Here is a 22,746-nt window from a genome sequence, read left to right on the forward strand (position 1 = left end):
ACATCTAACTCCCTCTTAAATATAGCCAATGAAGTGGCCTCAACTACCTTCTGTGGCAGGGAATTCCAGAGATTCACCACTCTCTGTTTGAAAAATGTTTTTCTCATCTCGGTCCTAAAGTTATCCTTAAACTGTGACCCCTTGTTCTGGACTTCCCCATGCAATCTTCCTGCATCTAGCCTGTCCAACCCCTTAAGAACTTTGTAAGTTTCTATAAGATCCGCCCTCAATCTTCTAAATTACTCACTATCTCACTCACTATCTCACTCACTCTCTCACACACTCTCACACTCATGGCATCAGAGTTGCTTTCGTTGCCCGGGCCTCTTGCTCAGCGTTCAACTTATTATAGGTTAATTTAGAGATAAGTTGTCAAAGGCAAATGAAAAATATGGGCATGTATTTCTAGTAAGAAGATCAAGAATTGAGGGATAGTTTGCCAATCAAAACAAATAACAACTGATCTATGCCTCTGCAGTACATTCTCCTTGTGACTCTGGTTGTGTGTTCAAGTGGTTCTCTGGAGTAAACAGTCTAGGCCGATGCTCCAGTGCAACAGTGGGTGAGGTGCTATGTTATCTTTATGAGGTTCTGCCTGGTTTCAGCTGGATAGATTTAAACAAATAAATAAATCCAGCAGCACCACGCGTAGAAGACCAGAAATGTTTCTCTCAAGTTCCATGGCTAATATTTACCCCACAACCAACAAACCTAGAGTAGATTACCTGCTCATTCCTTTCATGGCTGGTTGTAGGAACTTGCTCCGGTCAAATTGATTGCCATGCTTCCTACATTACAACAGCCACTGTCATCAAGTTGTAATGAAAACTATTCCTTTTAATTGCATGTCCCTATTTTATTTTGCACTGCATCAACATGCATGGTGGCATTGAAAGTTGGTCTGGCGAATCTCTGTCCAAAGTTAATTTACTTTTTTATTTGGTTCAATTTGTTTACTGAATGCACCTCGGCTTTGGTGAGAAAGGCAGTCTTGATAACTGAGTGAATGACACGTCTAACCTGTTAATTGTGTCTAATTCCAGTGCAGGAAATACCAGACGTTGTTTCTAGAGTTACCCAGTACATCTCTAGTGCAAACATTGCCCACCAATTACCAATAGCAGAAGCAATGCTAACGTACAAGCAGAAAAGGTACAGTTGTTATTTTCATATCATGTGGATGGGTTTCATTTTAAAACTTTCTACAGAATTTACGCAATCTATAACGAGGCGATGCACTAAGGGTCTTCAAAATACAGGATGCTGTGACAGCAATGGACAGTTTTCTTGGCTTTTATCAAAATGGGAGCTGAGGAAATGCCAGTATCAATGCCAATATTATAAAACTTCTACGTTGTATCATAAAAATATTGCATTTTATTGGCCAAGAACTGATCTTTTGCTCTCACGGCATTTTTGTTACTTTGGTGAAATATTAATATAAAAAAGCAAACATTGCAAACTGGTTATTTTTTTTTCATTTTACATTGTATCACATGTGGAGTATTTTATCTTGGCATGCACCTCAAATGTTCTCGACAGCTGCTAATCTGCATTCCTTTGGCTTAGATGTACATGTGGGTGTAAACTAACATGACAGTTGTACTGAACAATAAAAATATCTCCACACTGAAACACCCTTGCAGAAAATAAACCATTTAATGGTTAACGTTGCAATGTTTTCCTCCAATATTTTTGTTCACAAGTAGATGCATATTGGGCAATTTACTCTCTCACAAGTTGTTGGATTGCAATCCTTAGCTTCAGGGTGTTGATGGGACTTGTTATGAAGGCCCAATTATTAAGGAGCCAGAGTAACATAGCGACGGCATACCAGGGAGGTTTTATTAAGTGATTTGCAAGGTAAATATAAAATAAAATAATAAAATAAAAGTTGGAAACATTCAGTGAGTGAGGCAGCAGCTACGGAAGTGAAATAAAGTTAACATTTCACATTTAAATCCTTTGTCAGAACTGGGAATGAGAGAAAATTAGTTTCAAATTGCAGTAATATAATGGTGCGATAGATAGGACAAAGTGAATCTCTTTCATAAGATAAGGTCAAGTTTGCTGTGGTATTAAAAGATGTTGATTAAGTAATCTGGTTGATGAATTATTGAGGGCCATTAGAAATAGCATTAACAAATAAATTTGAAGTCTGGTAGATGAGGGAAATGAGAAAATACAAACAAAGGAATGTAAAAGCTGTGAAATGCAAAGCTATAGGACTGTTCAGCAGGTCAGATCATATTAATGGAGAGAGGAAAAAGAACCCAGCAGATATTACAGATGGATGGCATCTGGCAGAATTGGCCTGTTCTGAAACAAACAATGGGAGTGAGTTACCCGAAGCTGGAAAATTCAGTTTCGAGTCCCAAAGCAGCAATATGTCCAGACAGAAAATTAATTATTTACTCTCAAGTGTACACTGGGCCTCATTATGTATCCTCACCACAGACAGGTTGGACACAGTGGGTGCGGGATTGAGTATCAAAGTAGGGTCAGCTTAGTGACTGAATACAGTTTCTCCACATGATGTCAGCTGGTGTATGTTTGGTTTCTCCAATGTAACTACCCTCATAAATCTATGAATCTGGTGCATCACCAGTTTACCTCATCCCAATGAAGATAATTCCTTTTTTTCCTGTCCTTCTCAGACCTATCTGCAATTTTACACTAAGTTTTTTTCTTTCCTGGTTCTGAAGAAAGAGTCTTTTTTTTAAAATCAAAATCTTTTTTATTTAGTTTTCAGGACATAACAAAGTGCAAAGTTGTCTATTTGTTACAGACAGAGTGTACGAAAAGAATAAATAAAAAACAACTTATGCTAACATATAACAAGACAACAACAATAAAAGAAAAATGAGATACCAAAAATGACCCCTCCCCAGTCACTGCCAGTGAGCATATGCAAATATCAGCCTGTCACAACAATAATCCACGATAAATGAATGGGTAGACTGTTAAGCTGTTAAACTGTGCTTGATGATCAAGTATTTATAAAGTCTGGAATGCATTTTTTTTTTAAATCATTTTTTTCCTGTCCTTCTCAGACCTATCTGCAATTTTAAACTAAGTTTATTTCTTTCCTGGTTCTGAAGAAAGGGTCTTTGACCTGAAATGTTAACTCTGTTTCTTCTTCTGCAGCTGCGGACTGACCTGTTAGCTGTATTTTTTTTTAAAGCATTTTCTGTATTTAAGACTTCTAATATAATTTTTTTTCATTTTCATCAATATTGTAAAGGACTTAGATTAACATCATCCACATGGTTATTAATTCTTGTGTTGGCACGGGCATCGATTTCTGGATGTTGGGTGAAAGTAAGAATAAAGAGAAGCCCATATCTTTCCTTTCACTTCTTTATGTTCAGTTCCTTTGAACAGCTAAGCTTAGTGCAAGAGTGTTTAATTGCCATATGTACAAACAATGGAACAATGAAATTCTTTCTTGCAACACCATAACAGCTGGGTAAACATAATACACATAGATAATATGTTTAAGAAGGAACTGCAGATGCTGGAAAATCGAAGGTAGATAAAAATGCTGGAGAAACTCAGCGGATGAGGCAGCATCTATGGAGCGAAGGAAATAGGCAACGTTTCGGGCCGAAACCCTTCTTCAGACTGATAGATAGACATAGATAATATATAGATAACACATAGATAACACATAGATAATATATAGCCAAATATGCAATAAATGAATAACCACAACAGTTTAGTTTATTGTAATATGTACCGAGGCACAGTGAAAATATGCAGTCAGCGGAAAGACTATACTTGATTACAATCAAGTCCATAGTGCACAGGTAAGGATTATGGAAATAATGCTTAATGCAAAATGAAGTTCAGTAAAGTCCAATTAAAGATAATCCGAGTGTCTCCAGTGAGGTAGATGGTAGGTCAAGGCCACTCTCTAGTTGATGATAGGATGGTTCAGTTGCCAGATAACAGCTGGTAAGAAACTGTCACTGAATCTGGAGATGTGCGTTTTCACACTTCTGTTCCTCCTGCCTGATGTAAGACGGGAAGAAGAGAGAGAGTAAAATCCTTGGTATACTGGTGGCCTTGCCAAGGCACCGTGAAGTGTAGGTGGTGTCAATGAAAGGGAGGTTGGTTTGCATGATGGTTCGGGCTGCGTCCACAGTTCTCTGCAACTTTTTGCAATCATTGGTAGCGCTGTTCCGAAACCAGGCTGTAACTAGTACAAAAAATACATACAAAAAAAAAATATTACTATATTACACGCTTTTTTGTCTGATCAATGATAAACAGCACTAAAATCAAATCAAAATTGTTAATGATTGTCTAATTGATAATGATGACATCTCCCAAAAGTCTGCTCTCCATTCTGGTGTAAATTCTTCAAGAATAGCCCCTATACAGAGAGGTATGTGATACTAGCATCCTCACAGTCCGATGATAAAGTCATGTTATGTTAACCTGGGATTATGATATTTAAGTTTCACCAAATTTATGTATGTGATATTTTATAATTCCAATGCCCCTTCCTGTTGGCAGTTCTTGTGCAATGTTGCACAAGTTCTTTACAACTGTTTTGTCAATTAAGTGTAACTGAAGCACGATATGTCAAAACAGCTGGGGGAAAAAATAACAGGAGCTTGAAGTTAAAGTGGACTTCCTACCTAATATTTTGCTGTGTCTGCAGTGAACAAGTTCTGTTTGCTGCATTTATTGGTTTGTGCAGAATCTTGGCAGCAAACACATATACCTAATACTGAAATCAATTACAAGCATGTCAAGAGATAATGCATTGGCTTCTTAAAGTGAAGCATTAAAAAGTGAAATTGAAGCTGCTTCAAAATGCTAACTTGCTCGTCTCCGCTAATAACTCCAACGTTGTTAGAGCTGAATAATTTTACAACCTGCTCTGAATTGCACCTCCAATATATCAAAAGCTTCAGGATACTTAACAGGAGCATATCGAACGAAACCAAAAGAGTAAGGCTTCACCAAAAAGGAAAATTGTAAGGATGAGTTAGAAGGTTGAGGGGGAGGGGGTTGGGGTGCTTGGGTGTGAAGGAAAATTTCAGACGGTTCAAAAAAATCAGATGTATTTAGCTGTATTCAGAGAGTTTTAAATATCTTAGTTTTCTCCACCCATCGGTCCAGCATGACTTTATTCCACTGGCGGCCTGACAGAACTTGATCCAGGTTAAAAGGCAACAGCCATATACTTCGGACAATATAGACAGATCCAGTTGCCCTCCCCTCCTCCACCCCACCTCCCAGCATGGCATGTGTGTTTAAAATCTCACAGTGACCATGCTATACAGTTTATAGATCATCAGTCTCATTTTTTCAGCAGATAGATATATCTAGTACTGATCAACCGTCTGAAGGAGGGTCCCAACCCAAAATGGCACCTGTCCTTTTTTCGCCAGAGATGCTGTCCATCCCGTTGAGCTGCTATGGCACTTTGTGTCTATCTTTGATATACAATTGTTAACCTGTTGTACAAGCCACTGCTTCTAATAGGCAACAGGAATGGAATCAAAAGCAAGAGGTAGAGGGGGCATTTGAAAATATAAATGTTTTGAATGTAATTTTGGTACATTCTTTTGGTAGCTCTTCCTCTGTTTTGCCGTGCCTTGGATCTCGCCTAACTCTCTGCGAAAATGAACTTAATAAAAATGTGAGCTGTTTGCAATGTGCACTTGGACCGTCTTCAGTGCTTGAATATAAGCATCCAGCAAGGCAGGGACAAGTTCTTGTACTGATCAACCCTCTAGTGAGTGCAGCTTGGTCCATGTAATAACACGTGATTTTTGTTTTCTTGTGGTTGCTTTCAATAAAGGAAAAAGAGCTTTCATTTTGATTTTAACATAAGGTACCGGTGTTTGTTTGGGTTTTCCATTTTTAATACGCTTACTTGACTTTAATGCCAGTCTTTTTGTTTCTTCTTAAATTAACAAAGATTCTGTTACGATTCAAAAAAATATATAAAGTTGAAAACGTGTTCTATTTGCTGGGCACATTAATTAACCTTTCGGAGAAAATGTAGTGTTTTGAGAATTTCTTATGGAGACAACATGTGGAGAGAGAATCCATGCTGATTTGGTGCAGAAAATAAGAAATCACACTGCTATCAAAGTCCTTTCTTTATCTGGGCTACCCCAATGAAACTGTTACTCCACCTAGTTTACCCACTGATGCTTTAAAGGTTTAAATGGTTACTCGGATGAATGTCAGTAAATCTGATTTATGCTTCTACACCACAGTGTAGAATATTCTCAGTACTGTCCCCTCCTGTTCAGCATATTGATAAGTGTAGGAAAGAACTGCAGATGCTGGTTTACATCGAAGATTGACACAAAATGCTGGAGTAACTCAGCAGGACAGATAGCATCTCTGGAGAGAAGGAATGGGTGACGTTTCGGGTTGAGTCCCTTCTTCAAACTTGGTCTGAAGTCTGAAGAAGGGTCTCGACCAGAAACGTCACCCATTCCTTCGCTCCAGAGATGCTGCTTGGCCCGCTGAGTTACTCCAGCGTTTTGTGTCTATCTTCAGCATATTGATAATGCTGACTCGAAGCCATTTATTGCCCATTAGTAGTTACCCTTGAGTTTGGTGCAGCGAGGGTACTCCCACAATGATGGGTATGGAGCGCCAAGATTTTGAACCTGCAACCGTGTGTGAATGGCTACATACGCAGTTGATCAGGAAGCAACAGGAAAGGAAATGCTGAAAGAATGGTTTGTGCTGTTGTTCTTGGCCATAATGATCATAGCGCTGGGATGTGCTGCTGAATATAAATACCAACAGTAATATCTCCTGGGAATAACAGACATTTTATTGAAGATGCTCTCTATAGCCTTTCTCAGCAATGAGAATTTGTGTTTTTCTTTGAAATTATTCTTTCCACCTTTTTTTAAAAATATCAACATGTCAAATTTTAGTGGTCCCCACAATTGATGGATTTGGTGCTCTATTTAACTCCCCACTGACCCTTTGCACTGATTGTGTGACAAAGGGTACGATGCTGAAACAATTCTTTCTGTTCGTGATTTCCTCATGATGAGGCATGTTGGCCACTTCCTGGTGTACTTTAGGATAGTCTCAAAACTGGACTCATTTCTTGCGATTCAACTATAATTAAATCATACTATCTCTGTCTCTCTCTGCTTTCCTCAAGTTATTTTCCAAGCTATTTGTGCACACATTACTTCCTTGTTAATGTAGTGAAAGGAAAAGACTGGCTTAAAAAATAATGTATGCCTTCTTTTTGCTGCTACTTCTCTTACCCCTGTTTATTCGCGAGCTAGTCGATAGCCTCTTGGCCTGCCTTTTGAACTAAAGATGCTTGTGATTTGAGTGTGTGTTAATCAAGCTTTTGGAGTGTGCTGACATCCCTCCTGGTAACTGCAGTACAGGCATGAAAGTGTGCGAGTCTTCTCCTGAACAGCCTGTAGCAGGAATTGCTGTGACTGTATGTTGGTGTGTCCCAGGTTCACAGTCATCTGACACTACAGTAAATTGAATTGAATTGAATACTTTATTGTCACAGGTGACAAGTCGCAGTGAAATTCTTTGCTTACATACCCAAGGTATGCAAATAGTTGCCACGTAAAGGGCACTTAGAAAGTTACAAAGTATCCCATGCCAGGTCCTCCTCTGTTTTACTCCCCCTCCCACCTCCCCATCCCCTCACGGCCGTCCCCCCACTCCGGGTCCTCCTTTGTTCTCCACCCCTCCCCCTCTCCCTCCCTCACGGCGGTTCCACAACGCCGGGCCCTCCTTTCTTCCCGGCGGCGTGTCCTCTAGCTCCCACGTGGTCCGTGGGATAATGCAGGCGATTACTATACATGCTGCTCCAATATGTTTCCTATAATTTCTACAAGTAATTTCATGTTATGTATTCCACTGAATCCAAGAGTAGATAATCCCTACTAAAATGGATCAATGTTCCACAAGTGTTTAATGATAAATCTATTAGATCTCATCATGGGGCAAATGCTCCACCTCAAATGGTGTGGTTAAGTACGGGCACTACTAATCCAGGCAACTGAACCTACAGGCTGGACCTCAGTTCATCAGTTTCAAAGGACTGAACTGGGGTGACCTAAAGTTCTTGGCATGTTTTTTAGCATTCTTAAAATGATATGGAAACTTGGACCTATAAGACTTGAAAAATTCTAATGGCATTTTCATGGTTCTTGCTTCATTGTGGCAGATGCTATTTGCCTGTTCAGCGTCAAATTTTAAGGATTCTGGCAGTTAATAAACTTCAGTAATTAATATAAACTTTAGTGAGAATCAAATCAAGTGTTAGAAACATTCATTACACTGAGAATGTAGCTCTTCTTACCAGTGTTAAGGAGCCATGCTCCAAGAGGGGTCTTATTTGCTCTACCTCTTCATTGCCAATACCCCACCAATAAAGAGATGCCTGATGAACCAAGGGTTTTGGCTCTATTTCAGTCCCAGTACTCAAGGAATTCCTGTGTCCTGTCAAGTTTCAAGTTTTCCCTGAAGATTTCTGTATCCTATCATATTACTGTACTCACACAATACCTCCTGTGTCTTGTAATGTTCCAATATTTGTCCGAGTATCTACCCTAGGTTTCATGTCTCATAATTACCATATTTATCTCTGTCCATGAGTGACCTTGTAACCTGGAACATTATTGTTTACAAAATTCATCGCTATATTTACTGCCCGAGCTGAAATAAATGCTCTATTTAACCCCCAAACCCCCTCCTTTAGTGGACATGTTATTTGTATACTGAGATTTGCAGGAGAGATTGTACATCCATCCTTGTGGACCAGCACATGGCTCTTGCCAGATTGCTTAGTTTAAGTCTTAAAGGGTTATTTTTTTAATGAATTTCCATGCTTTTAAGAATATTGACTTGGAAATGATTTTTTTTTTCTGGGAAGTTAAATAGCTGGCTGGAAAACAAATTAACTTTCTGAAATTAAACGTACACCAAAGAAGTACGCCATTTGGCCAGTCCTGCCTCTGCTAATTTGGTGGAGCAAGCAACCTGCTGTTTTCCCCATAGCTCTAAAGATTTTCCTTTCAGTCGTTCATCGATTTCCTTTTGAATGTTGCTGTGTAATTGGCTCCCACCATGCATTAGGGCAGTGCCTTCCAGAGTGTAATAATTATGTGAAGAAAGAAAGAATTACACTTGTATCCCCTGTGGTCCTTTTACCCTTAGTTGCTCACTCTTCTGCCACTGTAAAGTATTTTCCATGTTTACCACATCCCAACATAATTTTCAACACTTCTATCAAATCGCTTCTGAACCTTTCCTGCTGTGAAAGGAAAAATACCAGCTTCTCAAGTCCTACTCTGAAACTAGTTTGTCCCTAATGCCGTCGTAGTTAATATACTCTGTAGAGCCACGATTTTCTGAAACATTTTCATATTACAATAGATGAGATAATGTTGCCTGGAGTGGTATGTGTCTGATGCCACACTATATGACTCGCCCAATAGCTCTACACAAACATTTGCAGCTGATTCAAAGAATGATGCTACTGCGCATTAATGCAAATTCAATCGAGAATATTAGATGAAGCTGACTTGTTACTGCATGTGCAGATTTGCATAATTTCCCACTCATTCTCAAGCATACATTTCTGGATTAGATTTAATCTATTTCTTTTTTTTATTCTTAGCCCTGATGAAGACTCTTGCCAGAAATTCATTCCCTTTATTGGAGTAAGTGATCTAATTTTGTCTTTTAATGTTTCACAATTGTCTTTGTGTTTTTTCAGGCTCGTACATCCACATTTCCCTTATCACCATTCCTCAAAAAGCAAATCAAGTCATCCCTCCCTTCCAATTTTGTCATCATCTTTTTCCCACTTTGTTTCCAATATGACGGAAGTGTGCAGATGAGTGTCAAAAGAGGAAATATTGGGAGCACAAATCTTATGGAGGGCGCTGTTGGTAGGAGGGTATAGTGAAGATGTACAGGTACCTTGGAGGGAATGTTTAGACATTTGCCTGACTTGGGAGAAGGTGTATTCAGGGAGTATTTCAGCAATTAACATTTGTGACTCTTTTATGGTTTCCTTCAATAGAAAAAGTATGTTTTGAGTTATCAGGTGGAATATAAATGGCCTGTAAAATCTTGGAACAAAGCAGAAGTACTCTCCATTCTGCAAGGCAGAGAAAGTCATATATAATTAATGTAGTGGTCTCTTCACTGTTCACGTCATGCACAAGATAGTCTCTTCATAAATGTTACTGGGCGAATGTAAATACGGATTCCAGATGAGTAAACCTAAATGAGGTGCATTGAAATGAGGAGACTCTTGATCCTGGCTGCTTTGTGTGCTTTTAATACATTGAACTGAATGTGTAATATTTTTGCTTGCAGGTTGTGAAAGTTGGGATTGTGGAGCAGTCTTCAGCCACCTCAGGTTTGTAATTTCTTCAGAAAGCCCAAATGGATTACAATCAATTAAAAAAAAAAAATATGTGTAATATGATTTTAAACCTGTGCTTAATGGGATTTGATGGAATACCAATTTACGGTAATCCCTTAAAGCAGGTGTCAAGCAGTTGTTACAGTCCTGTAAAAGAATTGATGTTATCTGCAGGTGATTCAGATGATGCTGCCACTTCAGGTTCCAGTGTCTTGTCCTCCACACCCCCGGCGCTATCTCCAGCAATGAAGGAAGCCTCCCCTACCCCACCCTCCTCACCCTCCGTGGGAAGTGGACTGTATTCAAGGTAAGTATTGGATATGGACTTGTGCAGTTTAAAGTATATCCTCAGGCTGATTTTTTTTTTTTTTTTTTTTTGCACAACCGAACTTGCTGTTCATTCACTCAGTAAGAATTGGATTCACGCCAATGATTTCGCTGGCATTGATTGCCTTTGAAAAAGAGATTAGTACTAAATATAGTGCATTTCACAACCTTGTTCTGACTTGGCATCTTTTACAGGCAATTAAGCACTTCTGGAATGTAGTCACTATTGTAACATAGAAAAGACAGCAGGCAATTTGTACACAGCAGCTGCCCCTGGGTAACACTGTTATAATAGTCAGATCGTCTTGATTAGAGGCGAGGGATGAATATTGATCAGAACACTGGGAACAATATACTGATCTCGTTCTAAATAAATTCATGAGGTCTTTGAAGTGAGAGCAGAATGCTAGCTGTGTTCAGCAGGTCAGGCAGCAACTGTGAAGATAGAAACAGACCTTATGTTCTAGTGAAGATAGACACAAAATGCTGGAGTAACTCAGCTGGTCAGGCAGTATTTCTGGAGAAAATGGATAGGTGACGTCGGGACCCCTGACAAGATGTGTTTTGGTTAGCATTCATTAAGCCTCAGGATTTTTTACATCTGAGATGGAAGTTGGAGGTTCAGCATTTGATCTGCAGGATGACTCCTTTGACAATGTCGCATCCACTGACACTGTCACTATGGTGTTCAGCTCAATTTTATCTAATTAAACACAGTTCTTGGAGTCTAACCTGTTTAGGCTAACATGGCCTATGCGACTTGGCCAAGATGCAATGTGACACTACTTATTTTATTAAAGGATTGGACTATATTGGCTCAACTTCAAATTGGCATACTATTTATTTTTAACGTCAATCTTAGTTGGATGGCAACAATAAAAACATTTTAGCACAGGTTGAGCACCGACTCTCCGGCAACTGAAGGCGTCATCTCCCCCCCCTCCCCGCCGGGTAATCCGGACAAAAATTACAAGCGCTCAGTTGAAATACCCTGAGTGGCCACAGATGGCGTTGTCAACTGAATGTGAATAGAATGACCTGCCGACCCATCCCTGGCTCCCACCACCTCCCCGGCCGTTTAGAGCCCTGGCTACGACCCCACTCCCGACTCACAAGGTGCATCAGCGAGTCCCTCTCACATGCTGCTGTTTCTTGCTGTTGGCGCTATCCACTCCCCGCTCAACCACCACCGCCTGCTTCTCCCATTGCTCTGTCCAGTCGGCCTCTTTCTCCACCCTCCCCTCCTCCCCCAGAGTCGCCAACATACCTAAGAAGCGACGGATGGTGAGAGGAGAGGGAGCTCCATGGTGACCGAAGGCGTCCTGTCGGTGGCAGTGGTCTGTTCAACCTGGTATTTTGTTTTGCTCTCCATTTTTTAATTATTTACCCTAATCCATATCTGCTCTGCAAGTAAAGCTAAAGTAATCAGAAGTAACCAGAGAAGAAAGGATGCCACGGCCAAGAACACACTGAAGTGTACCTTCCGCTTCCATAGGCCTGTACCAATGTGGCTGGTAGCATTTGTGTTATCACATTTCTTTCCCCCAGCCCCATCCATCGTTCCAGCAGAGATCAAAGGTTAATGCCGTGGTGGTGTCACGGATAAATGCACCTGCCATGAATTTATTGCATCTTCACGTGGATCATATGTATTGCATGTTACTGCACGGGGTTTGCTCGATGGTTCCGTTTGCTATTTTGTTAAAAAGTGATGGGCCATTGATGAGCGCCAATGTGAAGTGTTTGGCAGGTTAAGTAACTTCACCCTGCTTGTCTCGTGTCAGTTCACAGAGCCTTGGTCACGGTGGAGAACTGATGGGACTGCAGGTCGACTATTGGATTGCACAACTGGCCGACAAGAAGAAGGATCCAGAGAAGAAGGATGCCACGGCCAAGAACACACTGAAGTGCACCTTCCGCTCGCTCCAGGTCAGCAGGCTGCCCAATGGTGGGGAAATTACAACCCTGCCCACTATGTCCATGACAGTGGTGACAAAGGAGAAGAACAAAAAGGGTAAGAGACTACAGAGAGCAGGATTTTACTTGTTTATAAATCAAAGAACTGCAGTTGCTGGAAGTCTAAAATCAAAAAGGAAAATTAATTTAGTTTAGAGAAGCAGCCCCTCCCTTCGGCCCACCGATTCCATGCTGATCATTGATCACCCATTCACATTAGATCTATGTTATCCCACTTTCCCAATCCTGTCACACTCAGGGTAATTTACAGATGACAATTAACCTACAAACCCAGAGTAAAACAGAGCACCCGGAGGAAACCCTCATGTGGTCACGTAGAACGTGCAAACTCCGCACAAACAGCACCCAAAATTAGGATTGTATCTGGGTCTCTGGCGCTGAGGCCGCTGCTCTACCAGCTGTGCCATCATGCCACCCTGGAAGAACTTCATGGATGCTGCCTGACCTGCTGAGAAAGAACTGTGTAATGCTTCGGGTTGATCAAATCTTAGGATTCTATTGTTTTAATTATATTGTTTAATTATCTGTAACATTGCCACTGGATGATGAGGCATACACGAGGTTTGGTTGCTAACATTTACCTACCTTTAGTGCAGCCGGTCCTTTAATTTTAGTCCTGTTAAATGTTAGTTGGAGGTCTTTTGTGTGGTGGGTGGGAGGGGAGGGGAGGGGAAGGGGGAAACTTTATTTCCTAGTCCCTACCTGGTCGGAGAGGCGGCTTCCCTCCGAGCTGCTTCTTCGCCCCCTCCTTGCGGCCTACCATCGGACTGGAGCGGCGTTTACTTACTTACTTACTTTAAGGACATAGCCCATGTGTACTCTTGTGGTAAAATCATCTAAATTATGGCACTGCTCTTCAGTTATTAATAATAATGGGAGATATACATTTCCGGGAAAGCCATTTCCAAGTCCCGTGCCTTGCCTTGCAACGTGTTTGCGTCCCCGATTATATTTTGAAGTTGATTATTGTGTCACATTGGAGTGCAATTAACTGCTGTGCACAGTATTTTAATACCTCATGTTTATGTATGAAACAACTATCTTTCTTACAGTGATGTTTTTGCCTAAGAAAACAAAAGACAAAGAATTGGAATCGAAGAGCCAAGTGATTGAAGGCATCAGCCGGTTAATTTGCACTGCAAAACAGCAGCAGACCATGCTGCGAGGTATGAAGGGAAAGAATTGGGCTTATTTGCCCGGTAACAATGTCTCCGTGTAAGTCTGCTATGGTTAGGTGCACACCTGTGCCTATACCACCCCCCACGATTCCGTCCAAGGACCCCGACTGTTTTTTCAGGTGAGGCAGAGGTTCACTTGCACCTCCTCCATCCTCATCTACTGTATCCGCTGTTCCAGGTGTGGACTCCTATACGTCGGCGAAACCTAGCATTGGCTCGCCGGTCTTTTTGCTGAACACCTCTGCTCAGTCCGCCTAAACCTACCTGATCTCCTGGTTGCTAAACACTTTAACTCCCCCTCCTATTCCCACACTGACCTTTCTGTCCTGGGCCTTCTCCATTGTCAGAGTGATGCTCAGCACAAATTGGAGGAACAGCATCTCATATTTCGCTTGGGCATCTTACACCCCAGTGGTATGAACATTGACTTCTCTAACTCTTACTCTCCATCTCCTTCCATCCCCCTTCTTAGTTCTCCGACCAGTCTTACTGACTCCGACTACATTTTATCTGTTTGCTTTGTTGTTACCTTCTCCCAGCTAATAAAGATCTATTCTACATTTCCTTGATTGCCATTCCCTTTGTCTTGTTTTTACACCTTACACTTCCTTATCCATGTATCTCTCTCTCCCCTGACATCAGTCTGAAGAAGGGTCTCGACCAGAAACATCACCCATTCCTTCTCTCCAGAGATTCCCCCTATCCCGATGAGTTGCTCCAGCATTTTGTGTCTATCTTTGGTTTAATCCAGCATCTGCAGTTCTTTCCTACACATGGTTAGGTGCACGGTTTGGCTGTGATCTTACAGATGGATCTGCAGAAAAAGGGACTATGTTGCACCTAGTGCATCTCAAAGCTCGTTGTAGTCCTTTGTTCTTTGCACTGTGCACTTTTGAAGTGTAGTCTTTGACATTTAAGAAATGTCGCAGTCACATGAGTATCAATGTGATGACAGCCAGTTAAGTTTCTTTCCATTGTTTTAGTTGGACAAAATGGGATTGCTTATGCCCACTCGAATGGTTTTGTTAATGTTTACTTAGAGAAAAGCTTTCTGACAGTTCATCCACCCAATACGCACTACAACTAGCAATCTGGATTTTGTACTTGCACCTCTGGATTGGGACTTGAGGATAGACTGCTATCCGAGTAAGTGGGAAAGGTGAAATAGAGACAAAAGGATGGTTGGTCAAGGAGTGAAATGTAAAGCGCAGAGGAAGGGATGTAGGTGGAAGTGATTGGCATAGTCCAATCCTCAATATTTTATTTAGGAAGGAACTACAGATGCTGGTTTAAACCGAAGATATACACAAAAAGCTGGAGTAACTCAGCGGGACGGACGCATCTCTGGAGAAAAGGAATGGGTATTCCTTTTTCTTATTCCTATTCCTTTTCTCCAGAGATGCTGTCTGACCCGCTGAATTACTCACGCTTTGTGTGTCTATCCTCAATATCGGATGTTGCTTATAATTGTCTGTTCAAAGCACGTTGAATTAGTACACATAGGAAGCTTGCTTAAAATATTCAGAATTGGCACGGAAAATCTTAGTTTACTTTCTCAGCAGATAAAAACAAAAAATGAGTCATCGTGAATTTCTGCAACACAGGCAAGGGCCATGCGTCCCATTGTGCCCAAGCAGCTCTTTGGAAGAGTTAGGCTCATTCTGCTCTTCACCCAGTTTTTGTAATATGCCATGCCAGATCATGCATATCTGCACACTAAAATCTCATCCAAGTATTTTTAAAGTGGAAAATGGATACTTAACTTTGCCAATGTGCTCACTCTTCCTCTGCTTCTCTTCCAGTAACGATTGATGGCGTGGAATGGAATGATGTGAAGTTTTTCCAGCTGGCAGCTCAGTGGTCTTCCCACGTGAAGTATTTCCCAATCGGCATTTTCACCCATTTGAAATCTGCTTATTAAACTTTCTCAGCTGTACTGGACTGAAAAACCAGCAGCTAGCCAGTGCCAAGAGCCCTTTGCAAGCTGCAAGCATCCGCTGCTTGTGTGCAGTTTTAAAGCTTTGCATCGATTAACTTTAATGTTTTAAAAAAGATGATCCAAGGCAAGGAATAATGTAAAAATCATTCCAAGTCTTGCCTGACGGTGGTGAGAGCTTCTGAAGCACTGGTTCTCTGTGACAAGGGGAAGATGGCACTTGGTACCCACCATGTGTGTTTGTGGCTATTACCTATGAGTTTGTTTGGCTCTCAATATCTAGGGCTGAAACCTGAAAGTTGAAGGATGGATGACAAACCTGTTCACGACATGGCATAATCCATGCAGAGCAAAGATTAATTGTAAAAAGCTGACTTTAGTTGGATGTTTCTGCATTAAACTATAGTTGTAGTTCTTGGAATACAGGCAGTGTATCTTTCTCCCCGGAAGTACTTTCTGAATCATGAGTTAAGTTATTCCTTGCCAGGAGCCCACGAACCATTTCAGTTGGAACCATTTCACAGAGAGACCCAAAGTGTGAAGTCTGAGAATAATTACCACTTGTTTATTTTGTTTAGTTTTATTTGTGCTTCTGAAGTGAGGCTTTCAGCTGCCATGCAATGCAAAGTGTAGGCTTAAAGATACTCATTGCCAGAGCAGCTAAAAAAGGGGCAGTCACACGGCAGTGGGGCTACATATAGTCCCACTAGATGCTTTACTCACCTTCCAGCGCCAGCAAGTGAGGTAGGTTTGCGCAGGTGACATCTACCAGCTGCTACATATCTGTCACACCACATTTCAGTGAGGCTATGGCATAGCTTTTGTGAGCTTTCACTTTCCAGATGCACTTCTTAGGGTCTTATCATTTGTGGTGATTCCTGAGGAATAAATTGAGTCAAACTGATGAGATCTTTCCCCCCACAAGTAGGTGTTTGTTTTCACCATGCACGTTAGTGGACTAGAGCGAAACGTCCAAAATGCCCAGCGACAGATAACCCTTTGTGACTATAATCTGTGTTCTTGCGATTTCTAACTACTGTCTTTTGGGTTTGGAGTGGTCAAGGGTGGGATGCTTCTTTATCCCAAATGTAACATTGAGCCATTGAGGAAATAAGTTGGATCCACTGCTTAATTTGAGTATACCCATCATTGAAGAGGAAGGATGCCTGTTTTTCCTTGTGGTCTTGCTTATAATTTGCAATGTATATAACAGTTTGTTGGTATAAGCTTTAATATTTATGGCATAATTTGTATGGATTTGACTGGGTTTCCTGAAACAGTATAGCCTCTTGAAGGAGCGTAGATTGATTTTTTTTTGACACTAATAATTTATGTTGTACAGTTTTATATAGACTGGTGCAGTGACGATGCAGAATCTGACACTGTAGGCATCAAAGGATAATTGCGCTTAAGTAATGAATCTCTCCCCATCCCTCTCGCCCTTATATGTTGTATCGGCACAACCACTCTAAAATAATGTGACTCAGAGTTAGGCTTGTAGCCCATCTGAAAATAAACCATGTTTGCATTAATTCCCTTCACATTGAAAATAATGATTACTCTCATTATGAAGTCTAACCTTAACAGTGTGTAGTTTTCTGCTTCTGCAAATACCTCAGACCTTTTTTATTTTAATGTGCCAAAATATTTTTTTAAGGAATAATTCTGGGTGCGAATTCATTCGATCTCACCTGCCTTAAGTGCAACTAAATCAGGACCTTGCCCTGCAGGGTATAACATGCCAATGAACTAGTGCCTCAGAGCGCATCCAGAGTGTTGGATTTGCAGGCAGAAAGGGACAAGTAACACTAAATATCAACGTCTTAAAGATTAAATAACTCAAACGCATAGAAATGTCTGTGATTGCCTTCAGGATCTGTGGTGCTAGAATGCTCATCTCTGCATTACTTTATATGTCTATGTGAGACCATATATTCATCCAGATCTAGTCTAAACTTTATTGCTACTGATTTGTATAATATTAGCCATCAACGATCAGTATCATTTTCATCACTATTTCTATTTCCTATGTGGCACTGCCTAGTTTATTGTGAGCACTATCTTAAAAAAATGATTTTGGGAAGTCACTAATGTCTAAGGTTCTTACCACTAGTAATTGTGAGCAGATAATGTAGCACCATATTACCCTCTCTGCTGCGGTCAAAGGTGACTATACTCAATTGGGTGAAATTGGACTTTAATTGGAAGGTGTGGAATTGATTTTGACACGTGCTATACAGTGCACCCCAATGTAAAGTGAGGTATATAATGTCAACCCGTGCCTAAATTGCTTTATCTCTTATATCTAACTTTTCAACCCATTTTCTCTACACTTAGCCAGACTTAGTGAAATTGATTCCTGGATTGTATTGAACTGGTCTGAACTGGGAAGTGTCTAATTTGATGCCTGATCTGCACTGCTGCTAAGTAAGTTATTATACTGGACGCAGCATCCTGGGGTTAGAAAAGTGAAACAGTCCACTAGGATTATTGCACCTAATATCCCCCTCTTTCTATTCAGTGGGTGTAAGGAGCTTGTTCTTGGATGTCGGATATGAACAGAGTTGGCTTTGGTGTAACATGTCAGAAAGCAAAACCTTGCATCCTAGTCTGTAAACTGGTGACATGTAACCATATCCTCATGAGAATTCATGTTCTCTGCAGAGGAGGAAGTGGTGTAGGAAAGGAGCTTTTATTTTAAAGTCCAGAGTTACAGCTTTCTGGATGAACTTCCACAATGGAAAAAGGCACAATGGAATAAGGTATACACAAAGCCCTATCAGTAAAGAGATACTACATATACTCGCTGTTGAACAAAGATCTTTAATTTTGGAACCAGCATTGCAACTGTTGGAACAGGTACACTGATACCAAATACATGGCTTTGTATGAGTGGGGCAAGCCCTCTGGTTCCGTCTTCATTGTTAGAGATAGGGATTAGCAATCCCATGCTGACTGACTGACCTCCTGATTATTTGGGATATAGCCACTGACATTCTCATATTTATTTTTCGTGTTACTATATAGCTAAGGAAATGAAACTGCATAACCAATACTGACTTAATTAACCTGACATACTAAAGGCAGCTTTGTGTCTGTGGAAATGTACAAGTCTATTCAAAATGGTACCACGTTAATCCTGCACTTGTGATAGGTCAACTTGTATTATTCACATACTGCTCCCAGGTCCTGAAGAGTTTGTGTCTATTTGAATTATTACTGTTAAAGGACTGTTCTGTCCCAGCTCATGATGGTTCATAATTGTCGCTTAATATTGATTTAAGAAAAATGCATTTGCAGGCCTCCTTCACAACCCAATTCTCAGCAGGAAACCATCCATTTTAGTCCCAAATGCCAAGATATCTAGTGTTGGGCAGTTTACAGAATGCCTTCCACATTGAAATGATATGCTATCCAGTCACATGTTGGCAATGGCTACCAGTACATAGATAATATATTGGAGGCTTGTAATCATTTGTGGGACTATTTCAGCAAGATATTGGGACTATCGTTGAAAATAGGAAACCATTTTTAAGCATTTCTCCAGTGGTTGACTCTTGAAATCCAAAGTATAAAAATCGTAGATAATCCTCAGCTGAACGATCATGTAACATGACATTACATTGAAAAATTGCACGGTATGGACACAATATTATTGCAACATTACCAAATGGTCCTTGGGAATCCTGTACGTATATTCCATTTAATTTGTCTGCTGACAGACAAATGTTGGATCCAGCATAATTAAATGTTGAAATTCTCTTTCTCAATAATAGGTGATTATGGAATGCCCAATCAACAGATGACCATTGATTGAGACTAATTGAGCTTAATGATATATGGAATTATAGCACTGAAATTCAATAATGACAGTATTGAAACAATTGATTGAATTATAATAGTGAGGTATGTTTTATAGTCGGATTGCAATTGGAAAAACATTGATCATCAATCCCAGACATGTGGATATACCAGTTTTGTTCACATTTTACCTTTTTTTCTCCCTGATTCATTGTTTTAGTTTGGTTTTCTTTGCACTGGCCTCCATTGAGAGTGTTCAGAAGCAAGACACCTGGGCAGTTCTCCAAAATGGAAGTCATAAATTCTCTGTTTAAAAATCCTAAATATTGAAGAACACTTAAAAAAAAAAATAGCACGCCTCTTTGCTTTCAACTCATTAAAGCGCTTTGACTGATAAATAACATTTTAAGGGAAAGTAGGAATTGAGAAAGGTTGAAGTCGGTGTTGCCTTGGTTTTAATTATAATGTGTGCTTGCTGGAAGGGGGAAAGAAACAGATCAATAAAACAGTGACAGTCCTAAATATTAAACTTTCTTTGCTTATAAATCCTATTATAATAGAGTGCAATTTTGTTATCTGTTGAAAGCACTTGCCTTCTGACCTGGAAGCATTATGTAAGCACTGTGTGTGAAACCTCTGTACGAATGTAAATGGTTTCAAATTCAGTCGCACTATGATGTGAAAATTTGCACTGTTTTGCTGTCAAGGATAAAATCTGAAGTCTTTTAATTTTTTTAATTAAGAATGTTTTGAATTTTCACTTTAGGAGGCTGATATATGATAAGATTGCAGAATTTGTGTTTTACAACCCCATTGTAGTGCAAGTGTTTTTCTTTATGTAAGCGTGAAGACTTTATGAAGGAACAGACATGCAATACATTGGATTACTACAATTAAATAAAGTAACCTTTATCAATGTGTGTTGCCCCATTATGAGCAATTGGTTAATTGTTCTGTCTGGAATCTCTTATTTACCAATTTCGACTCGACAGTAATGCACATTTATATAGCATACTAGACTAAGTGGGACCCGTTGGGTCCCAGCATCACACAGGCGGGCTGGTCATCCAACGCAATATTCCACCTCTCCACCAATTCTAATATTGGTGGCCAGTTGGGGGGGGGGGGGCTTTCTGGAGCGCTAGTATGGGTGCTGTGGGCTGAAGGGACTGGTTTCCAGAGGGCTAGTATGCAAATTGTGGGCCAAATGGATTCTTGGGCTGGTGTCTCAGTCAATCAAGCCTGTTGTGCTGGCAACTCACTCACTCACGGCTGGTGGGCTGGTAGTTAACTCACGGCTAATCCTTGAAATTCTATTTCAAGCAGGGTATAAGGCCACCAAACTCAAGTGCAGTTTCTTACCACTTCTAGCAGGGTGCAAGGCCACCAAATTCAAGTGCAGTTTCATACCATTTGAACTAGGGTGCAAAGCCACTAAAGACAGCGAGTAGTGCCTTTCAACTTCAAGCCAAAGCAACCAATTCACCATTTGCAGTAAGTAGTGCCTTTCAACTTCATGCCACCATTTGCAGTAAGTGGTGTCTTTCAACTTCAAGCCACACCCAAACCACCATTTGCAGTAAGTAGTGCCTTTCAACTTCAAGCCAAAGCAACCAAGCCACCATTTGCAGTAAGTAGTGCCTTTCAACTTCAAGCCAAAGCAACCAAGCCACCATTTGCAGTAATAGTGCCTTTCAACTTCGCCAAAGCTCCCAAGCCACCATTTGCAGTAAGTACTGCCTTTCAACTTCAAGCCAAAGCAACCAATCCACCATTTGCAGTAAGTAGTGCCTTTCAACTCATGCCACCATTTGCAGTAAGTGGTGTCTTTCAACTTCAAGCCACACCCAAGCCACCATTTGCATAAGTAGTGCCTTTCAACTTCAAGCCAAAGCAACCAAGCCACAATTTGCAGTAAGTAGTGCCTTTCAACTTCAAGCCAAAGCTCCCAAGCCACCATTTGCAGTAAGTAGTGCCTTTCAATTTCAAGACACACCCAAGTCAACCAGGGAGGGAGGGAGGGAGGGAGGGAGGGGGGGAGGGGCCTTTCTGGAACCAATCCAGAACCAATAGACATTTATTTTGCAAGCTTTAGAACCAATAGACATTTCTGCAAGCTTTAGAAACAATAGACATTTTTTTTGCAAGCTTTAGAAGCAATAGACACACTTTTTTGCAAGCTTTAGAAGCAATAGACATTTTTGTGCAATCTTTAGAACCAATAGACATATTTTTTGCAAGCTTTAGAACCAATAGACATATTTTTTGCAAGCTTTAGAACCAATAGAGACTTTTTTGCAAGCTTTAGAACCAATAGAGACATTTTCTGCAAGCTTTAGAACCAATAGACATTTTTTTGCAAGCTTTAGAACCAATAGACATTTTTTTGCAAGCTTTAGAACCAATAGACATTTTTTTGCAAGCTTTAGAACCAATAGACACTTTTTTGCAAGCTTTAGAACCAATAGACATTTTTTGCAAGCTTTAGAACCAATAGAGGCACTTTTTGCAAGCTTTAGAACCAATAGACACATTCTGCAAGCATTTTAGAACCACTAAGGGCACTTACATTTGAGTATACATGTGTTCAGTGCTATTCACAGCTCAGAGAAACGTGACCCTCTGCCTTCCTCCATCTTGAAGAGTGTGTGGCACACCACTTCCTGGTTTTATAGTCCCTCCCCCTGCCGCCAGCGGGGGCAGCAGAGAGAATGGGGAATTTTGTAAAAACATTAATATCTCTGTCATTTTTAATCGACGGGAAAAATCCTCGGCACGCATGCGGCGGAGGGGGGCTCTGAGCTAGGTGGCCAAAATGACGGCCGTAGGTGGCGGCGTTCTCTTGGAAATCGCAGCATAGATGGCTAAAACCGGTCAAGAACAGACTTTTAGTAATATAGATATATATAGTATATATAGCATATTTAACATAAAACATCCAATGACTTCATTGGAGCATCAACAATTATGACCTTGAGTCTTCTCAGGAGATATGTTTATTCAGAGGTGAGTTCCAAAAAAGGTCATAAAGAAGTTAGGAAAATAATTCAAGAGTCTAGAGCCCAGATCAATAAAGAAACTCACTTATGTTGGGTGTAGAGAATGGTAGGATGGGTAAGAGT

General features: G+C 40.6%; 1 protein-coding gene across 5 annotated transcripts in view; it reads left to right on the plus strand.

Annotated features, from left to right (window-relative positions):
- pacs2 (phosphofurin acidic cluster sorting protein 2) overlaps positions 1–18,429 on the plus strand; it is a 250,623-nt gene extending 232,194 nt beyond the window's left edge. For 3 of the 5 annotated variants that reach the window (XM_033026780.1, XM_033026783.1, XM_033026782.1), the window contains 8 exons: positions 1,044–1,152; positions 5,819–5,851; positions 9,650–9,692; positions 10,357–10,399; positions 10,580–10,712; positions 12,517–12,746; positions 13,762–13,875; positions 15,690–18,429. In XM_033026780.1, coding sequence (XP_032882671.1) covers positions 1,044–1,152; positions 5,819–5,851; positions 9,650–9,692; positions 10,357–10,399; positions 10,580–10,712; positions 12,517–12,746; positions 13,762–13,875; positions 15,690–15,808 — 824 coding nt within the window. In that variant the 3' untranslated portion in view covers positions 15,809–18,429. The remainder of the gene's footprint in view (positions 1–1,043; positions 1,153–5,818; positions 5,852–9,649; positions 9,693–10,356; positions 10,400–10,579; positions 10,713–12,516; positions 12,747–13,761; positions 13,876–15,689) is intronic. The other 2 variants (XM_033026781.1, XM_033026785.1) reach the window with 1 other exon arrangement.
- The last annotated feature ends 4,317 nt before the right edge of the window (positions 18,430–22,746 follow it).

This window comes from Amblyraja radiata, chromosome 9, assembly GCF_010909765.2.
Source record: "Amblyraja radiata isolate CabotCenter1 chromosome 9, sAmbRad1.1.pri, whole genome shotgun sequence".
NCBI lineage: Eukaryota > Metazoa > Chordata > Chondrichthyes > Rajiformes > Rajidae > Amblyraja > Amblyraja radiata.